Source organism: Ichthyophthirius multifiliis, assembly GCF_000220395.1.
Source record: "Ichthyophthirius multifiliis unplaced genomic scaffold scaff_1120509251078, whole genome shotgun sequence".
Taxonomy (NCBI): domain Eukaryota; phylum Ciliophora; class Oligohymenophorea; order Hymenostomatida; genus Ichthyophthirius; species Ichthyophthirius multifiliis.
Window position 1 is genome coordinate 1310 of NW_004086224.1, and position 19722 is coordinate 21031.

The following is a 19722-nucleotide window of genomic DNA, read 5'->3' on the forward strand; positions in this document are numbered from 1 at the left end:
TAAATATATGCTTAATAAATAAAAAATGATATATTAATAAATATAAAAACAATATTATAAAAATAATAAGAAGAAATTATAAATTATAAAAAAAAGTAGATTTTTACAATATTGAATTAGAAAAGCAAATAAAAAATTTTGAAAAATAAAAAATAGGATTTTATAATAATTTTAAAATAATATAAAAATATAAATAGCTAATAAATTAAAAAGGTACTGAAAATGTTAATGATAATTAATAAAATCAGAATATTGATAACTAATTATATGAAAAAATTTATAAGAATTTTAATAATGATATTAATAATTATAATACCTTTTTAGATTCTTATTTCACTGAAATCTCCCTTTTAACAAAGTTTCAAAATTAATTAGAAAGTTAAAGGTTTTCATCTATAAAAGAGTCTTATCTTAAGTCATTAATTTTTTAAATTTCATCAATCAAAAATATTGAATATGATATGAATTCGATTTCTAAAGTTTTTAATCATATATAAAATTTATTTTTTATTAATTCTTTATTTTACATATAGAAAATCGACTCTTTGAAATTTGATAATTTTAAAAATTTTTATTTAGAAAATGAGAATAAAACAATGTTAAGTAAACTTAATTTTGAAAATTATGTTAATTATTTAGAAAATGAATTTAACTATTAATCTATTGATAAAAATATTGCAAAATATAATTTAAATTAAGCATAGCAATGTAAATATTCTTTATTTAATATATATATATATATATATATATATATATATATATTTAATTATATCTATTTATTTTTTAAGAAATAAATTAAATATAAATTTCTTTATAAAAATAATAATAATTGTATGAATTTTAAAACAATTGTAATTAATTCATTTCTAAAGAAAGTTAATATGAGCAAAATTATTATTATAATTTAATTTTATAAATATACTAAAATTAAAATTTTCTTAATATTAGAGAAATAGAAAATGTAAAATATTTTATTCTATATAAAATGTTTTATTTGTATTTAATACTTTATTAATTTAGTTGAGGGTTAACATTGCGTAAAGTGATAAGGAATTAATAATATTTTCAATAAAATTGAATGAGTTTTCATAAAACTGTCCGAGTTTAATCAAATAATTTACTATTAAAAATCAAGTAAATTACGAAGACGAAATTTAGCATGAAAATCATAATGGAATTTATGAGATAAAATTGGATTAAAAAGATAATGAATAATTATATGAATAATAAAATAATTAAGAAAATCCTAATTAAAATAAAGAAGTAACTTAAAACTAAGTTGAAAACTAGAAATAAACGATAAGAAGCATAAACAAATAAAATAAAGAGTGTAAAAATGTAAATATATAGAAATTTTTAGCTGATTTAGCTTACATATTATAAATCGTATTAGAAAAAGTAAAATTAAGAAATATAAAATATTCCATAATTTTTTTTATAAATAAAGTAATCTTAAAATGTAATGATAGATTTGGTTGAATCTTTTTTAGAAAATTATATTAAAATCTGTTAAACATTAATAAAAGTATAAAATGAAGAACTAACTTATATTAACATTTTATATAGTAATAAATTATTTAAAAATACTGAATTTTGGAGTAGTCAAATTAAAAAAAAATAAATACTTTGACATCAATTGATAAAAGAAATAAAGAACAAATAATTAAAAGCAATATAGAAAATGCAATTTAAAAATGGAAATAGTTATTGTTTCCTATTTCTTAGTAGTTAGAAATAATAAATATTTTATTGGATTTTTATAAAATTAATAATTAAAAAATACATTTCTATCAATTAATTTAGTTTAATAATGAATAAATTATTATTTAGTAAAAATGATAAAAAAATAAAAAATTATTTAATTACTCTTATTTTATATATTTAAATATATTTTATTTAATTTTGCATTTTTTTTAAATATAATCTTTTTACAAAAAATCTAAATTTTATTAAAAAAATAAAATAAAATTCGCATTAGTAGCAATTCAATTAAGTACCTTAATTTAATATACAGAAAAATCGAATAGTAAGACATAATAAATACAAGTCTTTTATTAGAAATATAAAATAAAAATCTATTAATTACATTATCATAAAATATTTTTAATAAATAAAAAATTACATAAATTATTCAGAAGAAGCAGATAAATACTGTCATTTAATATATTAATAGAAAATTATATACTTTTTAGTTCAAATTATACAGAAATTACTTTATCTTATCTTATCTTTGAAGAAGGTTAACAAAAAAAAAGAATAATATAAAATATATAGTTAATTAAATTAAAATACTGAGAAACACGACGTAAGTAATAAATTTAATTTGATTAATGAATAAAAAAATGAGTTAATATATTTGGTTTAGATGAAAATTAATTTATATTTAAATTTAAAATAAACTAAGGTTTTTGACTAAAGTTACAATAATTATTTCTATTCAAAAATATTTTTTAATGAATAATCTATATATGATAGTGTTTGAATACTAATCAAATATTTTGTTATTAAAAATGATACTATAATTACATTTAGTAGTTAGTGACACCACCTTAAAAGGCTTGTTAATATTAAAAATAAATATTTGATTTGTGCTAATTAAATAAATGCAATGATATTTAGTTTATTTTAATATTGGTAATTTTTAAAATATATATATTAGATCTATATAATACTGCTTTTATTATTTTTTTTTTTTTGAAAATAAGTAAATAAAAATAATTATATAATCATATATGTATATTTTAAGAAATATTAAATAAATAATAATTTATTTTTATTTTATGTTTTCATTATTAATCTTCAATTTTATTTTTTATCCATTTTACTCTTTTACCTTCAACCCACTCTCCTTCTCTTTCTTATTGATTCATACCTATATAAAGTCCTTTTCCATGTTATTTTCCATTCATCCATGTTCCAATGTATTTTCTTAAGTCATTCCATTCAAAGATTCCTTGACCATGCTTCCTAAATAAATAATTTTATGAAAGTTAGTATTATGTTTCATGTAATTTTTTAAAATAAAAAAAAGCAATTTTTTTTTAAATACTTATCATCAACATAATCACCAGTATATTTACTTCCATCAGGCCATGTGAATTCTCCTTTACCATTCCTATATAATAAATTTATTTTTATAATTAAAAAAAATGTAATTTTTATACATTCTGTTATTTTTCCATTCTCCTTCATATCTTCTACCATCTGCCCATTAATAAATTCCTTATCCATTAAACTTTTTATATAAATATATTTTATTATATATATAAAAACAATAAAAACCATATTATATGAGAATAATCCTTCATAAGAAGATTTATCAGCCCAAGTAAAATACCCTTTACCATGTTTTTTCCCATTTTCAAATTTTCCTTCATATTTATTTCCCTCTGACCAAGTTTCAACGCCATATCCGTGTTATTTATTATCTAGCCATTCACCTTAATAGCAAACTCCGTCAATATGATGATAAAAACCTTATCCATTAGCTTTATCATGTTTCCAATAACCTTCATAGATATCTCCATTAACATGAATCAGTCTTCCTTTTCCATTAGCTAAATCTTCAGACCAGTATCCTTTAAATAGTTTATTATTTTATTTTATTATTTTTTGTTTTATTTATTTAAAATAAATATTTTTATACTTATTTTTTATAACCTTCATATAATCCACTATTCTCATTAAATTGTTTGCCTTAACCATGTCTTTTTATTTAAATTATTTAAAAATTTAGGTATTATTTAATTATTATTTATTACCTTTAACCATATTTCCATTAACCTACATATATAGAATGATCAGGAAATTAATAAGGACCCAAAAAAGGAAGATCCTTATTGTTAGTCAATTATTTATCATAAATAAAAGGTCCATATTTATTTAATGCATTTATTATTGTTTTTGAATTTATTTATGGTTCTTATTTTAATCTTTTAGCAATATCTAGTTTTGGGGCATGTATTTTTATTTACTTTATTAATTATTCATCATCCACTCCTTCCAAATCTAGTTTATTAGGATTATCTTCTAAGTTTTCTTCTTCCTCATTCTCGTTTTCTTCTTCTTCAGAAATTTATTTGTTTTCTTTACTTGTTTCGCTTTATTCCTTTGTTTATTAATGTTTAATATTCTAGTTTTATTGTGTATTTATTATTTGAATTTTAGCATTCTCATATTATATTTAATCATCGAATAATTTTTTATTTTAATTCTTTGGCATAAAATTTATTTCGGTTTTTGCAGAGGTTGGTCCTCCATGACAACATATGCCCATTTTTTATTTTTTAGTATTTATAATTTTTCTTTTATTTATTTTATTTTTATTGATTAAAATTTTTACAATTAATATTTAACAAGAAATTATTATAATTATTTATAATTTTTTAAGTTATTGTTATATATTATTATGCTTATAAAATATTTTTATTAAATAAAATAAAATTTTAAGTTAATTAAATATACTTTAATATAACTATTATATTAAACTCTTATGTTTTATTTATTCAAAATTAAAAATATATTTAATGGGCTTTTAAGTTATTATTAAACTGCTTATTTTTATAATGTTCCGAATTTTATTTTTATATTTATTAAATTATTTATATTTTAAAAAAATATAATATATGTATTAAATTTTATATTTTTAAAATAAAAATTTATAATATATGCATTTATTTATTTTAATTTGTTATAAATCTAAAAATATAATAAATAATTTTAATTAATATATATGTATATCTACTTTTTTCAAATTAGTAATTAAATATTTATAATAAATATGAATTATTTATTTTTTATAAAGAAAAAATAATAATAATATTTTACTTAAATTATATAAATTATTAAAACCTAAATTTTATAAATTTAAAATAAAAAAATAATTAAAATAATAATAAAGATATGGTAAGAAATTTTTAAGGATTTTAAAGAAATAATTTTATAAAAAGGCAAGGAAAATTTATACATAGAAATAGAAAATTTAACGTAAAAGAAATAAATTAAATTATATTTTATTAAAAATTGTTTTTTAATTGATAAAATCAATAATAAATAAAAGAATAGGAATTATAATTATGATAATAATAATAATAATAATTATAATAATAGTAATAATAATGGAAACAGAAATTTCAGTAGAATTATTTTTGCGAGCAAAAGGGAATTTATTTCGTAAGAAAAACTAGATAAAAGATTAGATTAATTTTTAGCATCTAGAGATCCCAAATTAAAAAATCAAAGTAAATATTTTTAACTAAAAATATTTTAATAAAATAAAAAATTTATTAGAATTGCAAGAAAAATTAGATAATGAACTTGATAGATTTTTATAAAAAAACAACATTAACCCGAAAGTTATTGATGAAATTAAATAACAAAAAATGAAAAAGTTAGATGATAAACTTGATAATTTCTTAAAATAAAATAGTTTAGTTTGTAAAGAAAAAACTAGTAATTAAAATGAATAGAGTACACTACAATTATTAATATAAAAATAGAGTAAAATATAATATTTTATTAATGGTTTTTTATTTATTAAAATTTGATATTTAGGAAATAATGCAGAACAACAACAACAACAAGCCCAATAATAAAAAAAAGATTGAAAGATTTTATAAATTTGAATAGTTTTTAAAAATTGTCCAAATAATAAAATTATAATTAATATATAAATAGACATAAATAAAAAAAATACTTTAATATTGTTATAAAATATATTATTGATAAAAATTTTAATTTTTTAAATAAATCAATTTAATTTTTTCTAGTAATTATAATAAAAAATAACTAAATACTTAATTAACAGAAATATATAAATATTGTATATAGATCATTAACATATATTTATAAAAATATATATTTATTTATAAATTAAATTTGAATTAATTTTTTTATTAATTTTGGAGAAATAGAAATTAAAAAATATGAAAATAAATTAATAATATTAAAATAATTTTATATATTAAACATGATATTATAAATATATAATTTATTAAAAATAAATAATATTATTTTTATTTATAAATTTTAAAATATTTATGTATTATATGTTAATATATTATAATTATTAAAACTAATATATTTTATTTATTTTGATCAAAAAAAAAAAACTAATTTTGTTATTATTTTAATAGTATATAAATAAATAATAAAAAATGTATCTTAATTAACAAAAATATATAATAATTTTTTTTATAAAGTATAAATTTAATAATATATAAAAAAATGATTTCAAAATTAGCAAAATAAATTTTAAATATTACAGTAAAAAAACCATAAGTCTTTAAACCAGCTATCTTTGCAAGATAAGCTTGCTCATTTAACTTTACTAGCTTAGAAACAGTTAAAAAAAGTAATTTAAATAAAATTAATATACAGTATAATATTATCATTTATTTTAATAAATAGGTGAATCAAGACTTTTAAAAGCAGTATAAAGAGAAATTTAATATGAAACTGAAAATTATTAATAAGATTCTTCTATTTAAGTAAAATATATAAATTTATTATATTTTTATTTAAACTTAAGGAATTCTTAAAAGAACATAACTTTACTTTAAAAGAAGATTAAAACTCTATCTTTATTGAATTACATAAAGATATAGGTGAAAACAAAGTCTAAATATTATTTTAAGCTAAATCACCTTAAACTGATGAACAAATGCCTGAAAATGAAGGCTAAGAAAATCAATAATAACAATAATAATAATAAGATTAATAAAATGAAGAAGAATAATAATAATAATTATCTGATTATAGTGATTTTATTGTTTATATTGCGAAACCGAATGGAAAATCAATGGTTTTCGATTGTAGCTCATTTGAATCTGAAGTAATTATATATTTTATAATTTATATAATTTATTCTCAAAAATTCTAAAATAATATTTTTTTTAAAAATAGATTTAAGTAAATTAAGTTAATGTTGTAGATAATATAGAACAACATAAAGCTATAAATAGATTTGAAAGGGCTACAACTTAATATAATGGTCCTGACTTCAATGTTTTAGACGAAGTAAATTAAATAATTTAATTTATTTATATTTTTTATTATAAATATAGAGATTATAAACAAGTTTAGTTGAATTTTTGAAAAGCAATGGAGTAAATGAAGAAATAGCAGCTTTTATTGAGCATTTCTCTTTAGATAAAGAATAAAGACTTTACATGAAATGGCTTAAATAAGTTTAAGAATTCATGAATTGAATAAAATAATATAAAATATATATAAAAATTCTATTAAATTTTTTTAAAAAAAATTTAAAAATAAAATATAATTATATTAAAAGAATTATAAAATAAAAAAATATATATGTTCAAATAATAAAAATATAAAAGGAAAAATAATAATAAAAAAATAATATATAAATATATACATATATACATATATACATATATACATATATACATATATATACATATATAATTACATTTTAATTTTTTTTTATATATATTAAAATATAAATATAAAAATAATATATTATATATATAAATTTATTTAAAAATAAAATAATTTTTATATATTTATATATTTATATATTTATATATTCATAATATATAAAATTTTATTATTAACATTATAATTTATTTTTCTAATATATTTTATACACATTATTTATTTTATAAAATTATATAATTTATATCTATCGTTTTCTCTTTTATTTATTTTTTTTCAAAATTAGAAGTCCAATATTTTTTCAAATTATCATATTTTTTATTTTTTATATTTTTTTTTCATTATTTTATAATATATATCTATAATATATAAATAAAAAATAGTTCAATTGAATATTTAAATAAATAGTATTTTTATCTTTATAAAAAATAGTATTAATTTTTTTATTTTATTTTAAAATTATAATAAGATAAAAATTATAATAAAATAAAACTAATATTAAAACTATTTTAATAATCTATAAAAATATGAATTATAATAAAATAAACTAAAATTGTTTTTTATACATGAAAAAATCAGATATGGATCAAGATTAATAAGAAACAATTTGTAATTCTATAATTTATAAATAAAATAAATATAATATTAACAAGCAATTTGAGGAATAAAAATAATTTTTTCCTAAGTAAAACATAAATTATGTAGAAGTTAATAACTCTTAAGAAAAAAATAATAACAATTAATAAAAAAATCATAGAAATGAGAAACAATATGATTAAAATTTAGATAAACAAAATTAGAAATATTGCTAAATTTTTAATAATAAATTAAATAAACAGAAGAAAATAAAATAATAAAATTATTAAAATACTTAGAATATATAAATAAATGAATAAATTTATTATAATTAAAAATAAAGTTATAATAGTTAAAATATACAAAATATTGACAATTAAACCCTTAATATAATAGAATAGTCCATATAAAGAAATGTTTATAATTAAATATTGAAAATTTTAAGCCTAATGAAGTATTTAAATTAACTTTTTAAAACTCAAAATCAATAAGAAAGTTTAATATTTAAAATAAAAAATAATAAATGGAAATCAGACTTTATAGACTATTTAAAAATATATGATATTTTATAAGAAAATTTTTAAATATAGGAGTTTTTTAATGAAAATGACATAAATAAATCTGTTTTTATAGATATAATAGAATATAAAAATAAATTATTTGAAAATACAAATAAAGAAAATATAAAAAATGAATATTCTTTTCAAAATTAACAAATTGAAATTCGAATTATTTAATGTTTTTTTAATTCTATATAATTTTAAAATTTAGGAATTTTCAGTGGATTTCCAAATCTTGGATTTCTAAATATTTTCGAATTTAAATAAAAATATTTTTAAGGATTTTTATTAAATAAAAAATATGATTTTAATTATAAGACACTTGCTTTTTATCTCGATACTTGCTTTTAGGTCAACAAACAAGTTAATTAAGTTTTTCATGCATCTTAAATTGAAGAATAATATATAGAAAATGTTAGTATAATTGAAAAAATTCAAGAAATAAAATAGAACTTACATGCATAGCAATACTAGAAATTTTTTTTATTCCCATCTTATTTAATTTAGGAATTTAAAAATAAAATATAAATGAAAATCGAAGATTTTTTTTTACAAAAATATGAATGTTTATGTGGATTTTCTTATGAAAAATATAATAAAAGAGCGTTTTTAGCAAAAATAAATTTTAGTTTAGATTTTAAGTTTAATGAGGAAGAATTAATATAAATTTATTTACAAGAAATAAAGGAAATTTAAAAAGAAAATGAAGAAATAATAATAAAACAATTTAAAAATACACTTATCTCTGTAATATTTAATGGTAAAAATATGCTTTTGGAAGATATAATTTTACCAAATTAATTTTATAGAATAAATGTGCAAGGTTTAGACATTAAAAAAAATAAAGAACAGCTTGAAAAAGACTTAGAATTAGAAAAAGAAAAAGACTATATAAAAAAAATGGATTTAAAAAAACTTTATATTGAAAATAATTAAAATGCAACTTTATATTTTCGTAAAGGAATAAGTGCTAGTACTTATTTAAAAAAAATAAAAGATAAACAAATATGTACTGGTATAAAACATGAGAATATAAAAAAGAATATAAAAATATATAATATAATCAATATTTGGTTTAGTTTAGAACAAAGTCTTTAAAAAGCTTTAGTTTTAATTAATAACGATGTAGATTTTTTATAAACATGTAGTGATTTTGAAAATTTCGGTTATTTTTTTGAATGGAAAAGCTATGATTAAGTTTTAGATAGTATTAATAAAAAGGTTTATTAGATATTTTTATTGCTAAAAAGCCCTTATTAAGATGAATTGGATGTCTAAAGTTTAATTTCAAATTTTAGTAAAGGATAAATTTATGTATAAGTACTTAGAGAAGATAAATACTATGAATAAAGCAAAGTGGATTTATTTATAATGGAATATTTGAGTAATTACAAGAAAGATATTCAGTTTAGAATTTTTAAGGGGGTTGTTTAGATAAATTTCTTGATTGAAAATTTAGAAGATGCTTTAAGTTTAGTTAATAAAATTAATGGAGTTTACTTTTAAGAATAAAAGGTTAGGGCAAGTAAATATTATTAAGGAACTTTTTTATTAGAAAATGATGAGACTTTTAAAATTTTATAAAATAAGATAGTATAGAAAATGAGTTTTTATAAAAAATTTGTTTAAGTTTTAATTAATGATTTAGACTTATTTAAATTAAGTGAAAATTCTTAATGTGAGAACTTATAAAGAAATAATACATATGCTTAAAAAAATAATGATGGTTTATAAATATATATTTAAAATGAAAGCTTATAAAATAAATATTTGAATATAAAATTAAAATAGTAATAAGGAGAAGCAAATGAAGTACATTTTTTTAATGCTTTTTAAAGTTTAATAAATATATTGAGACCTTAGAAAATTCATTTTGATTTTTTTGATAATATAAGTCATAAATAATTATTTTTCTCAAGAATTAAAAATAATAATTCCATTAATAAAATCTAAAATAAATATTCGTCGTCTTTTTTAAAATTAAAAGATTTTAATATTTTAATTTACGATTCTGATTTATAAAATATAACTTTAGAAAATATATATAACGAATTATTAAAGGAAGGAAAAAAAAAAGAAAAAAAAAAAGAAAATTAATAAAATAAAATTGATTGTCAAATATGTTTTAATTAAAACGAAAAAATACATTTTTTGTCTTGTCAATGTTCATTTTGTGAAAATTGTTTAATTTTTCTTTTAGAAAATTAAAAAACTGACAATATTTTGTGTTGTCCAAACCATAAAGACATATATATAACTTGGAAAGACCTATAAAAGATATAAAAAAGTTTAAAAATACAATCAATTTTTGATAAAAAAGTTTAAGAATTTATAGATAAAAAATTTGTCTTATTAAAAGAGGAAAGAAAATTAAAATACATTAGGTGTACTACTCCTGATTGTCCTTATTTTTTCGAAAGAAATTTTTCATAAAATCCGGAATTTAATAATGTTTAATGTAAAGGATGTTTTTAATGGTTTTGCTTATAAGAAAATTAATAAAAAAAAGATTTTTTTTTACATAAAGTCCATTTTAATTAAACATGTTAATAATCAGAAGAGGCTTAAAATGAAATTAAGAATTTAACTCAATAATTAAATCTTATAAATTGTCCGTAATGTAACATTTTAAAAGTTAAAGATGATGATGGATGTTTGCATATTTAATGTTAATGTGGATGTCATTATTGTTAGAAATGTAGGTTAAGCTTTAACTCAGCAGATGAAACTTATAAACATTTACATAATATACATGGAGGAATATATTGATTATTTTTTATATATTTGATTTCGATGATTTTACTTTAAATTTTAAAAATTAGCTTTAATAATCCCGATTATATTTTTTTTTGATTTTATAAATGAGTAAAATAATTAGTTTATATTTTTTAATATTTTTATTGACTGTTATTATTTTATAATAAAATACAATATTTTTTTTCCATTTATAAAAGCTTCTTTTTTTATTTTATGTTTATTTTTAAATTATATTTAATTTAGTTAATATGATTTTACTATAATATAAAAAAGGTAATAAAAATTTAACTTAAAATTATAAAAATTAATCAATGTTGTTTCATTATTTATTATTTTTCAAAAACCCTTCCTTAATCGAAAAAATAACTTGTTTTTTTAGCAAAAAAAACAATAAAAAATTCATTAAAAAAGTAAAATTATTTACATTTTTATTATACTTAAGTTATAAAAAAATGAAGATATTAAAATAATTTTTTAAATTGCAAGTATAAATATATAATTTTGGATTTATTTATTAATAAAAAGTATTTTATAATTTTTATTTTTTTTCCCTCTAAAATAAAGCTCATATTTCTTCAAAAATAAGTTTTTCTTTTTAAAATTTTGTTAATGAGAATTCATTTATGGACTTCCTTTTAAAAAATTTATTAGAAAAAGTGAATTTATCATTTTTTTATTATATTATTAAGGATTTTCATGCTATATTAGATATAGAAAAACTATTTTTTATTTTTTTTTACAAAAAAAATCATATTTATTAATCTTCTTTTTAATAAATTTCATTAAATCATTAAAAACTATTTTTTATTATTCAAAAAAAAAAAAAAAAAAATTATATAAATAAAAATGTAAATTTATTATTATTTTACATTTTCCATAACTTAAAAAGTTATTTTGTTTGTTTAAAAGTAATAAAATATTCTTTATATTTACTAAAAGATTATAACAAATATTATTTTTTTTGTACTTTTATATTCTATTAATATAATTATATATAGACTATTCTAGAATATCTATGTTTTATAATCTTAATTTTATATAAAAAATCTTATTTTTATTTAAAAAAAAATTTTTTCTCATTAAAAACTTATTTTTATACTATTATATATTATTGTTTCATCAAAACTAATCCTTCTTTTTTTATTAAAATATTAAAGGATGTTCTTTTTTTTATCATTTAAATATTAATTAAGTTTAAATATCTCAAAAATAAATTTAGAACTAATATTAAAAAGTATTTAATGAAGCTAAAAACTAAAAAAGAATTCTTATATATGAAAGAATATAATCAAATTTAAAAGAAATATTTATTTTATGGAAAGTTAAAAGTAAGAGGAGGAGGAAGAATGACAAAATTAAACTAAAAAGGTTGATTTTTTAAAATTGAAATAAAAAAAAATAACACTTTTATATAAAATGGATATAATTAGAGGAAAAATTATTAAATAAAAAGATTTAATTTAATTTAATTTAAAATAAAGCTTAAAATTTATCCTTTTTTTATTTTTTTTTGATTATTTTAAAAAATAAATAATATTTTTGCAAATTTTTTAAAACATTTTTTATTTTTTTTTGTTAATGTTTATGTATTTTCATCTATTCAATTATAATATAGTTTTTCTTTAAAAAATATTTATTTCGAAAAAAATTAATTATTAATGCATTTAATTTGCATTTTTATTATTTTCGAAATTATATTGAGATATATATATATATATTCTTTATTTTTATTTATTTCTATCATGTATATATGATTTATATTTTATAATGTTGTTAAATTAAAACAATTTGTATTAAAAACCTTAAAAATATGGTATTTATTTAACCTTAAGTATCATATTTAAGTTCTGTGTTTTGGGAATATATATAGGCTGATATTATTATTTGGAATATTTTTTATAAAAATATTAGTGAATTTATAAATTAAAGCATTTGTTTTATATAAAAATAGTAAAATTATATAAAAACGATATTTAAAAGTATTTTAGTTTTTTTTTTTATTTTATTTTTTTTTACAAAAAAATACTCCTTATTTTAAAGTAAAAAATATATATATATATTATATTTTATTAAAAGAAATAAATAATTAAAGTTTTTATAAAAATATCCTTTTTTTTATGTTTTTTCATTCTTTTTATTCAAGTATTTGTAGCATTTATTGAGCATAATTTTCATTCAAATTAGTTAAATTGATTTATAGAGTATCATCTTAAATAAAGTTGGGCAAAATTTCTGGGAATTTGTCAACAATTAATGCTAATAAGACAATAATCTATTATTCATTAGCATTTTTTAATTTAAAAGCTAAATTAAGTCTAGCAGTAGCATTATTATATTTTTTTTCTAGATTATTAATAGAATTTACATTATTTTCAGTACTTCCTTTATTTTAATTACTTGTATTATAATTATTTTAATTAAAATTCGCATTATTATTAGAATTATTATTATTTACAATATTATTTAATTAGCTAAATTTTTGTATCTTTTTTATTTTTTATGGCTTTTTCATATTGTTTATATATAATTGTTTTAAAATATTTGTTTATTTTTTCATTTTTATTGCTTATTAGTATATAGTAGATCCTTGTCTATTATATTATTTACAATTATTCCAAATTAAATATATATCAGAAAATAATTCTTTGTAATTTTTGTATTTTTTTTAATTAATTTTTTATGTTATTGTCTCTAAATCCATCGGATTTTTTATTATTTTAGGGTAATCATATAATCCTAATGCTTGGTAATCAACTGGTTTTTTAAAATGTTCGCAATCTGGATATTTTTTCAATTCTTTTATTATTTAATGGTATTCCATTTATTTTTCTATATATATTTATTGCTAATTATATGCTTTTTTTTTAAAAAAATTATTTATTTTTGGTGATAAAAATATTTTAATTTTATTTTCTTCCTTATAATTTTTTTAATTAAATAAAATATATTTTAATTTATTAATGATTTTTAAATTTATAAAAAAAAAAAAAAAAATTAAAAAAGTTTATTAATTTATAAAGCTTTTAAAAAATACAATTATAATATATATACTAAAGAACATTTTTATATATAAGTTTCTAAATAAATAAAAATATATATTTATTATATGAACTTATTAGTCTTATATATCTTTTCAATATTTCTTATTTTCTAAAATTTTTTATTTAACTCGGAATACCTTTATTTTTAATATATCACATAATTAATTAGTACCATTATAAACTAAGTGTGCATAAGCTTTGAAAATATTTATATATATAATTTATTAATTTTTAATATTACATAGTAAACAAACGATAAAAACAATGTAAAGTAAGGTGGCTTCACATACTAAGCATTTACCAAAAATATTTCCATAAACAGTATTTCCTAATAAAGAAGCCATACATATATTTGTAATAATACTAACTTAGTTAAAATTATTTTTAGAAACGTGACACAATTATATTATTGACTATTTTAAAAATAAATTTTTTAAATTTTTTTTTTTATTTATTTATTACAACGACTCTACACCAGCATAATGCACTTATATATGTGAGAATTCTTGTTTATTATAAGCTTACATTCGAAGGGGAAAATGCAAAAATATAAGTTATTGTAAAATGAATGAAAAAAAATTGGCTAGTATTTTTTATTAATTTTTTTAGTGTTTCAAATCCTTTTACTTAATATATTCTGTACAATCTAATAGATTTAAATGTAATTTTTTAATTTTAAATATATATATATTTTTTACATATTTAATGTTGCGAAAACCGAAGCTGCGTAAAATCCTATAACTGTTATACTATTATTTTTTAATCCCCATATACTATCTTTAAGCCAGTATTCATTTCCTTTTAAAAAAATTTAATTAGAATATAATACTAATAATATTAATTATTAAAAATGAAACCCATATAAGCAGTAAATAAATAAACAACTCCAATAGAAAAGCATCCTTCAGCAGCTCCATTAATTAAAGGAAGGTACATTATATCAGTATAATACTAAATATTTTATAAAATGAATTAATACATAATATAATCTTATAATTTTTTTATTTATTTACTTCATCTAAAGTGGTAATAAAAAAAGGTACTGATCCACACAAATTTAAAGAATACATTAAATAACTATTTCCAAAACCAACACATGCAGAAAGACTCATTCCTTAGATAGTAACAATAAGTGCATCACATCCATGATCAATAAGTAATCCTAACGGTGATGAATTACCTTTTCATATTTTAAATTAATTTATGATTTTAGATGTTATTTATTCAATATTGATTCTTTCTTTTGTTTTTTTCTGGAATATTTTTTTATAAAAACTCAATAATTTTTTTTTTTAAAAAAATGGGTAATTGGTTATTATAAAAATATTACAGAAAAAGAAAAATATAAGAATCAATATGAAAAAATAATATATAAAATTAATTGTTTTACCGGTTTTTCTTGCTTGTTTTCCATCCATATTATCGAAATTCTAATTAACATAAATAAAATATAATTTTTTGTTTAACTACCATGTAAACTAAATGCATAATCCCTGTAAAAATTATTAGCCATTTAGGAATATCTTTTGATTCGTCACCTGGAGCTATCCATAATATGAGTAAATGAGGAATCATTACACATATGAAACCTATTAATGTTATCTTTTATATTTTTATATTATATATTTAAATTTTTTTTTTTACTGTATTCGGTCTATTAATTATAATAGAAAAGTATAATAATATAAATAAATTTTATAAAAAAAATATTTATATTTTGAATATAATGATTTTTACGCTACTGTTACTGGTACGTGTCTAATTGATAAAAAAAAAAAATGTTTATTATAATTTTTTTAATTTTATTTTTAATTATTTATTATATGCTTGATTACCTCAAAAATTATTCAGCTAATGGACCAAATATATAATTATATAGAATCGAATTATCTATTCCATTATATTTATAACTTTTCAACTAGTTTTCACATTATTCAGGAATATACTTGTATTAAAGTAGTCTTTTATAAAGAGTTTACATAATGAAATTTTTAATTTTAAATTATTTTATTTTCTCCTTGATACAAATTAAGTAATATAAATAATTAAAAAAATGTATTTTTATACATATAAAAAAAATACATATATATAAAGCTATTCATATTATAAATATAAATTTTTGTATATAATTTTTGTAAAATATAATAATATACATAACTATTAATAATTTTTTGCTTTAGTATAAAAATATAATTAATTTTACAAACTATTTCATTATATTTAATATATATAAGGTTTTAATAATGCTTAAAAACTAAATTATAAATAGAAATTTTTCCTATTATTTCATTTTTAAATTAAAAAAATAACTTTTGAAAAATTTCAAATATAATTTTATAGACATAAAAATATATAAAAAAAATATATATATTAAGATAAGATGATTCTATTTATCAATGTAAGAATAATAATATAATTAATTATAATGATTTTTAAATAAATAGATTAAATTAATTACACTAATCTTTAATAATTAAAATATATTAATTTATTTTTAGTTTATATATATGCAGAAAAAAAAAAAATCAATTAAAAAATAAAATATATAATTAATATATATATATATATATTATTTAAAAAAAAATATTTTTAAATTTATGATTTAAACATAATTTAGATATTAATATTTTTAACTTTCTTTTTATTTACCATATATATAAAATAGTTCATTTTTAAAAATTAAGAATATTCATATATTTTAAAAATAATATTATTCGCATATTAATAAAGTGAACTAAAAATAATGGAAAATACAGTCAGATAATAATGATATTAAATTACAAAAATTAAATAAACTATAAAAATTAATTTTTTAAAATAACATAGTGAAGAGAAATTTATTTAAAAAAAATAATATTTTAAATGTAAATAATTATAAAAAATATTAAAGTTTTTCGAACTTTGCATATAATATAAATAACAAAGGAGAACATATTTAACTTTATATTGTCTATTTTCTATTTGTTTGTATAATAAAGGTGATTATAGAAAGATTTTAGAATTTTTTTAAAAAAATAATGAAAGTGTAAAATGAAATTATAAATAAAATATATATAATCCATTTAGAACTACTAAATTTATCATATAATTTTTTCTTTATTAATTTTAAAAGAAAAATTTAATTAAAAAGTAGTATATATTATTTAAAAGAATCAATATAAAAATTTTAATAAAGAAACTAAGCCCTTAAAAATAGAATGATTTTGATAGAATATGTATTTTCTGTGAATAAAAATATACAAGAACATATCTTAAATATGAATATTAATAATAATTTGTATATGAAAAAGTGCTAATTATAAACATGCTTTTTTAAAAAAATTAATTATTATAAAAAAATTATAAGTAATATGTAAAAAATATTAAATGAACTTTATTAAAAAAAGGGAATAAATTTAAAAAAATAAAATCATAATTTTACATTTAATCAAATCATTTTATTTTATATATAATCAAAAATGTTATTACATATTAATATAGAAAAACCAAACACTTGGATATTTAAAAAATCCGATATAGAATAGATAAATAATCAAATAAAAAAAATATTTAAAGAGAAGAAAAGAAAAAATAAGAAATTTAAAGATTAAAAGAATGATAAAATTATTTATATATTTAAGAGATTATTAGTTATATAAAAAATAGTAACCTTAAAATCGTAATTAATTGAATATAAGTAATAAATAATTAATTAAAAATAACAAAAATAAATATAAATATGAACAAATTAATAATATTAAATATTATTATAAAAATGGAAAAAAAGATAGTAAATGCGTTAGCAAAATTAAATTAATAATTGAAATAAAATTATTTAAATGGAAAATAAACATAATAATTCGAATTACTATTTTTAAAAAAGATTGGAAATAAAATAGCATCAAATTTAAGAGCTTTAAATTGAAAAAATCATCTATTCAAATGATTGAAATTTTTTTGATAGTATGAGTAATTCTATAGAAAATGGATAATACTAATTAATTTTAACATTTATTTAAGTAAAAATAACAAATCTATGTAAACAATAGAAATAGTCAGCAAAATATTAAAAAATTTATAATTGTAAAAAAAAATATTGGTATTATTTCTATTAAAAATATAGACAAAAAATAAAATGTTCAAACATAATTTATACTCTACTTTTTTAAAAATACAAGCTTATAGGAAGGAAATATTTTATACTAAATAATTCTATTAGTATCATAAAATTAGCTGCTAAAAAGAAGAAGAAAAATTCATTTTTTTCGGTATATACCATATATAATTAAATCAAGAACTTTTAATAACTTTTTTAAATGTATATCTATTATTCGATGATCAAACAAATGTTTTTTTTTTTTTTAATATTAAATAAAAATTTAACTTTAAATATTTTCAATATTATAATATATAATTAATATATTATTTATAATTATTACAAATGCATATCTTTTATTTTTATTTTATACTATATTAATTCTTTAGACATTATTTTTTTAATTTAAATTTATATTTTATATAATTAAATATGAGCATATTTATATAAATTTAAAAAATAATTTTTTTTTGTCATTGATCATTTAAGAATAACTTAATAAATAAAAAAAATATATTAATAGCATATATTATATATATATATATAAATAAATAAATGTAAAATATATATATATATATATATATATATATATTTGGCTAATTTAAAAAGATATAAATTAAATTTACTATTAGATAATAAATAATTTTCTCTATTGTATTAAAATAAAACTATTTATGTAAATTAGAAAAAAAATAAAAAATATTAACCTTAAATAATTTAGAATTTTCTATTTATAATTTTTGATTCAAATATTATAGATTTAATTTAGTAAATTATATAAAAAATTAAATTATTATATATTTTATAAATTCTAAATTTTTTGTAAGCTATCCTTTTTTTATAAAGAAATATTAAAGAATTTTTAAATTTTCTTTAATAAATAATAATTAATTATTATTAATAGTTTAATTTATTTATTATTTCAAATAAATGAATATATTAATATTATAAAATATTAAAATTGAATTAAATATAATAGAAATTTTATTCGAATTGAGGTATTTTATTTTATTAAACATAATTAAAATAATTTATCGTTTTTTTTCATATCATCTAATATTAATTAATAATATATATTATATATATTACTTTATATATCTTAATTAATTAAACAAAAATATAATACTTATTATTTATTAGTCTATAAAAAATATACTTAAAAAAAAAAAAAAAACACAAGACCATAAAATAAAACAACAATATTATTAAAAAAACAAAGAATTCCACAAAAAAAAAAAAAAAAAATTATTATTAATAATGAAAAGTGAATTTGATGATGAAGAATAAAAATAATCTCATAAAATTCCATTATAAA

At 15.1% G+C, this 19722-nt stretch overlaps 4 protein-coding genes across 4 annotated transcripts in view, besides 21 other annotated features; 2 read left to right on the forward strand and 2 right to left on the reverse strand. All coding sequences in view use genetic code 6, as the record gives it.

The window, feature by feature from the left end:
* The first annotated feature begins 11 nt into the window (after window positions 1-11).
* Window positions 12-55: a microsatellite.
* Window positions 56-720: 665 nt separating this feature from the next.
* Window positions 721-779: a microsatellite.
* Window positions 727-762: a microsatellite.
* Window positions 780-2786: 2007 nt separating the features above from the next.
* Window positions 2787-4280, reverse strand: IMG5_139090 (MORN repeat protein; the record flags this gene model as incomplete). Its single annotated transcript, XM_004031360.1, has 6 exons — window positions 2787-2967; window positions 3050-3115; window positions 3165-3235; window positions 3283-3578; window positions 3661-3707; window positions 3762-4280. Coding segments are annotated over 6 exons (1179 nt in total), but the record flags the coding sequence as incomplete, so codon positions are not given.
* Window positions 3589-3627: a microsatellite.
* A 798-nt stretch (window positions 4281-5078) lies between the features above and the next one.
* Window positions 5079-5119: a microsatellite.
* A 793-nt stretch (window positions 5120-5912) lies between these two features.
* Window positions 5913-5953: a microsatellite.
* Window positions 5922-5967: a microsatellite.
* Window positions 5968-5972: 5 nt separating this feature from the next.
* Window positions 5973-6013: a microsatellite.
* Window positions 6014-6225: 212 nt separating this feature from the next.
* IMG5_139100 (mitochondrial glycoprotein domain protein) lies at window positions 6226-7208 on the forward strand (the record flags this gene model as incomplete). Its single annotated transcript, XM_004031361.1, has 5 exons — window positions 6226-6352; window positions 6409-6488; window positions 6530-6832; window positions 6904-7017; window positions 7065-7208. 5 exons carry the CDS (start codon window positions 6226-6228, stop codon window positions 7206-7208), a joined length of 768 nt encoding a protein of 255 aa, XP_004031409.1.
* Window positions 6690-6746: a microsatellite.
* A 133-nt stretch (window positions 7209-7341) lies between the features above and the next one.
* Window positions 7342-7385: a microsatellite.
* Window positions 7363-7427: a microsatellite.
* Window positions 7428-7443: 16 nt separating this feature from the next.
* Window positions 7444-7537: a microsatellite.
* Window positions 7518-7551: a microsatellite.
* A 46-nt stretch (window positions 7552-7597) lies between these two features.
* Window positions 7598-7644: a microsatellite.
* A 209-nt stretch (window positions 7645-7853) lies between these two features.
* Window positions 7854-7890: a microsatellite.
* Window positions 7891-8289: 399 nt separating this feature from the next.
* Window positions 8290-8332: a microsatellite.
* Window positions 8333-10600: 2268 nt separating this feature from the next.
* Window positions 10601-10627: a microsatellite.
* Window positions 10628-12315: 1688 nt separating this feature from the next.
* Window positions 12316-12357: a microsatellite.
* A 914-nt stretch (window positions 12358-13271) lies between these two features.
* Window positions 13272-13305: a microsatellite.
* A 1119-nt stretch (window positions 13306-14424) lies between these two features.
* On the reverse strand, window positions 14425-16313 carry IMG5_139110 (hypothetical protein; the record flags this gene model as incomplete). The annotated part of the gene is made up of 8 exons (XM_004031362.1): window positions 14425-14660; window positions 14725-14978; window positions 15031-15130; window positions 15190-15283; window positions 15346-15512; window positions 15723-15762; window positions 15803-15986; window positions 16168-16313. 8 exons carry the CDS (start codon window positions 16311-16313, stop codon window positions 14425-14427), a joined length of 1221 nt encoding a protein of 406 aa, XP_004031410.1.
* Window positions 16314-17002: 689 nt separating this feature from the next.
* Window positions 17003-17055: a microsatellite.
* Window positions 17056-18931: 1876 nt separating this feature from the next.
* Window positions 18932-18999: a microsatellite.
* A 665-nt stretch (window positions 19000-19664) lies between these two features.
* The window catches only part of IMG5_139120 (hypothetical protein), a gene marked incomplete at both ends in the record, with an annotated part of 3682 nt that continues 3624 nt past the window's right edge, over window positions 19665-19722 (forward strand). The window contains one exon of the mRNA XM_004031363.1: window positions 19665-19722. This exon is cut by the window's right edge and continues 131 nt beyond it. Coding sequence (XP_004031411.1) covers window positions 19665-19722 — 58 coding nt within the window.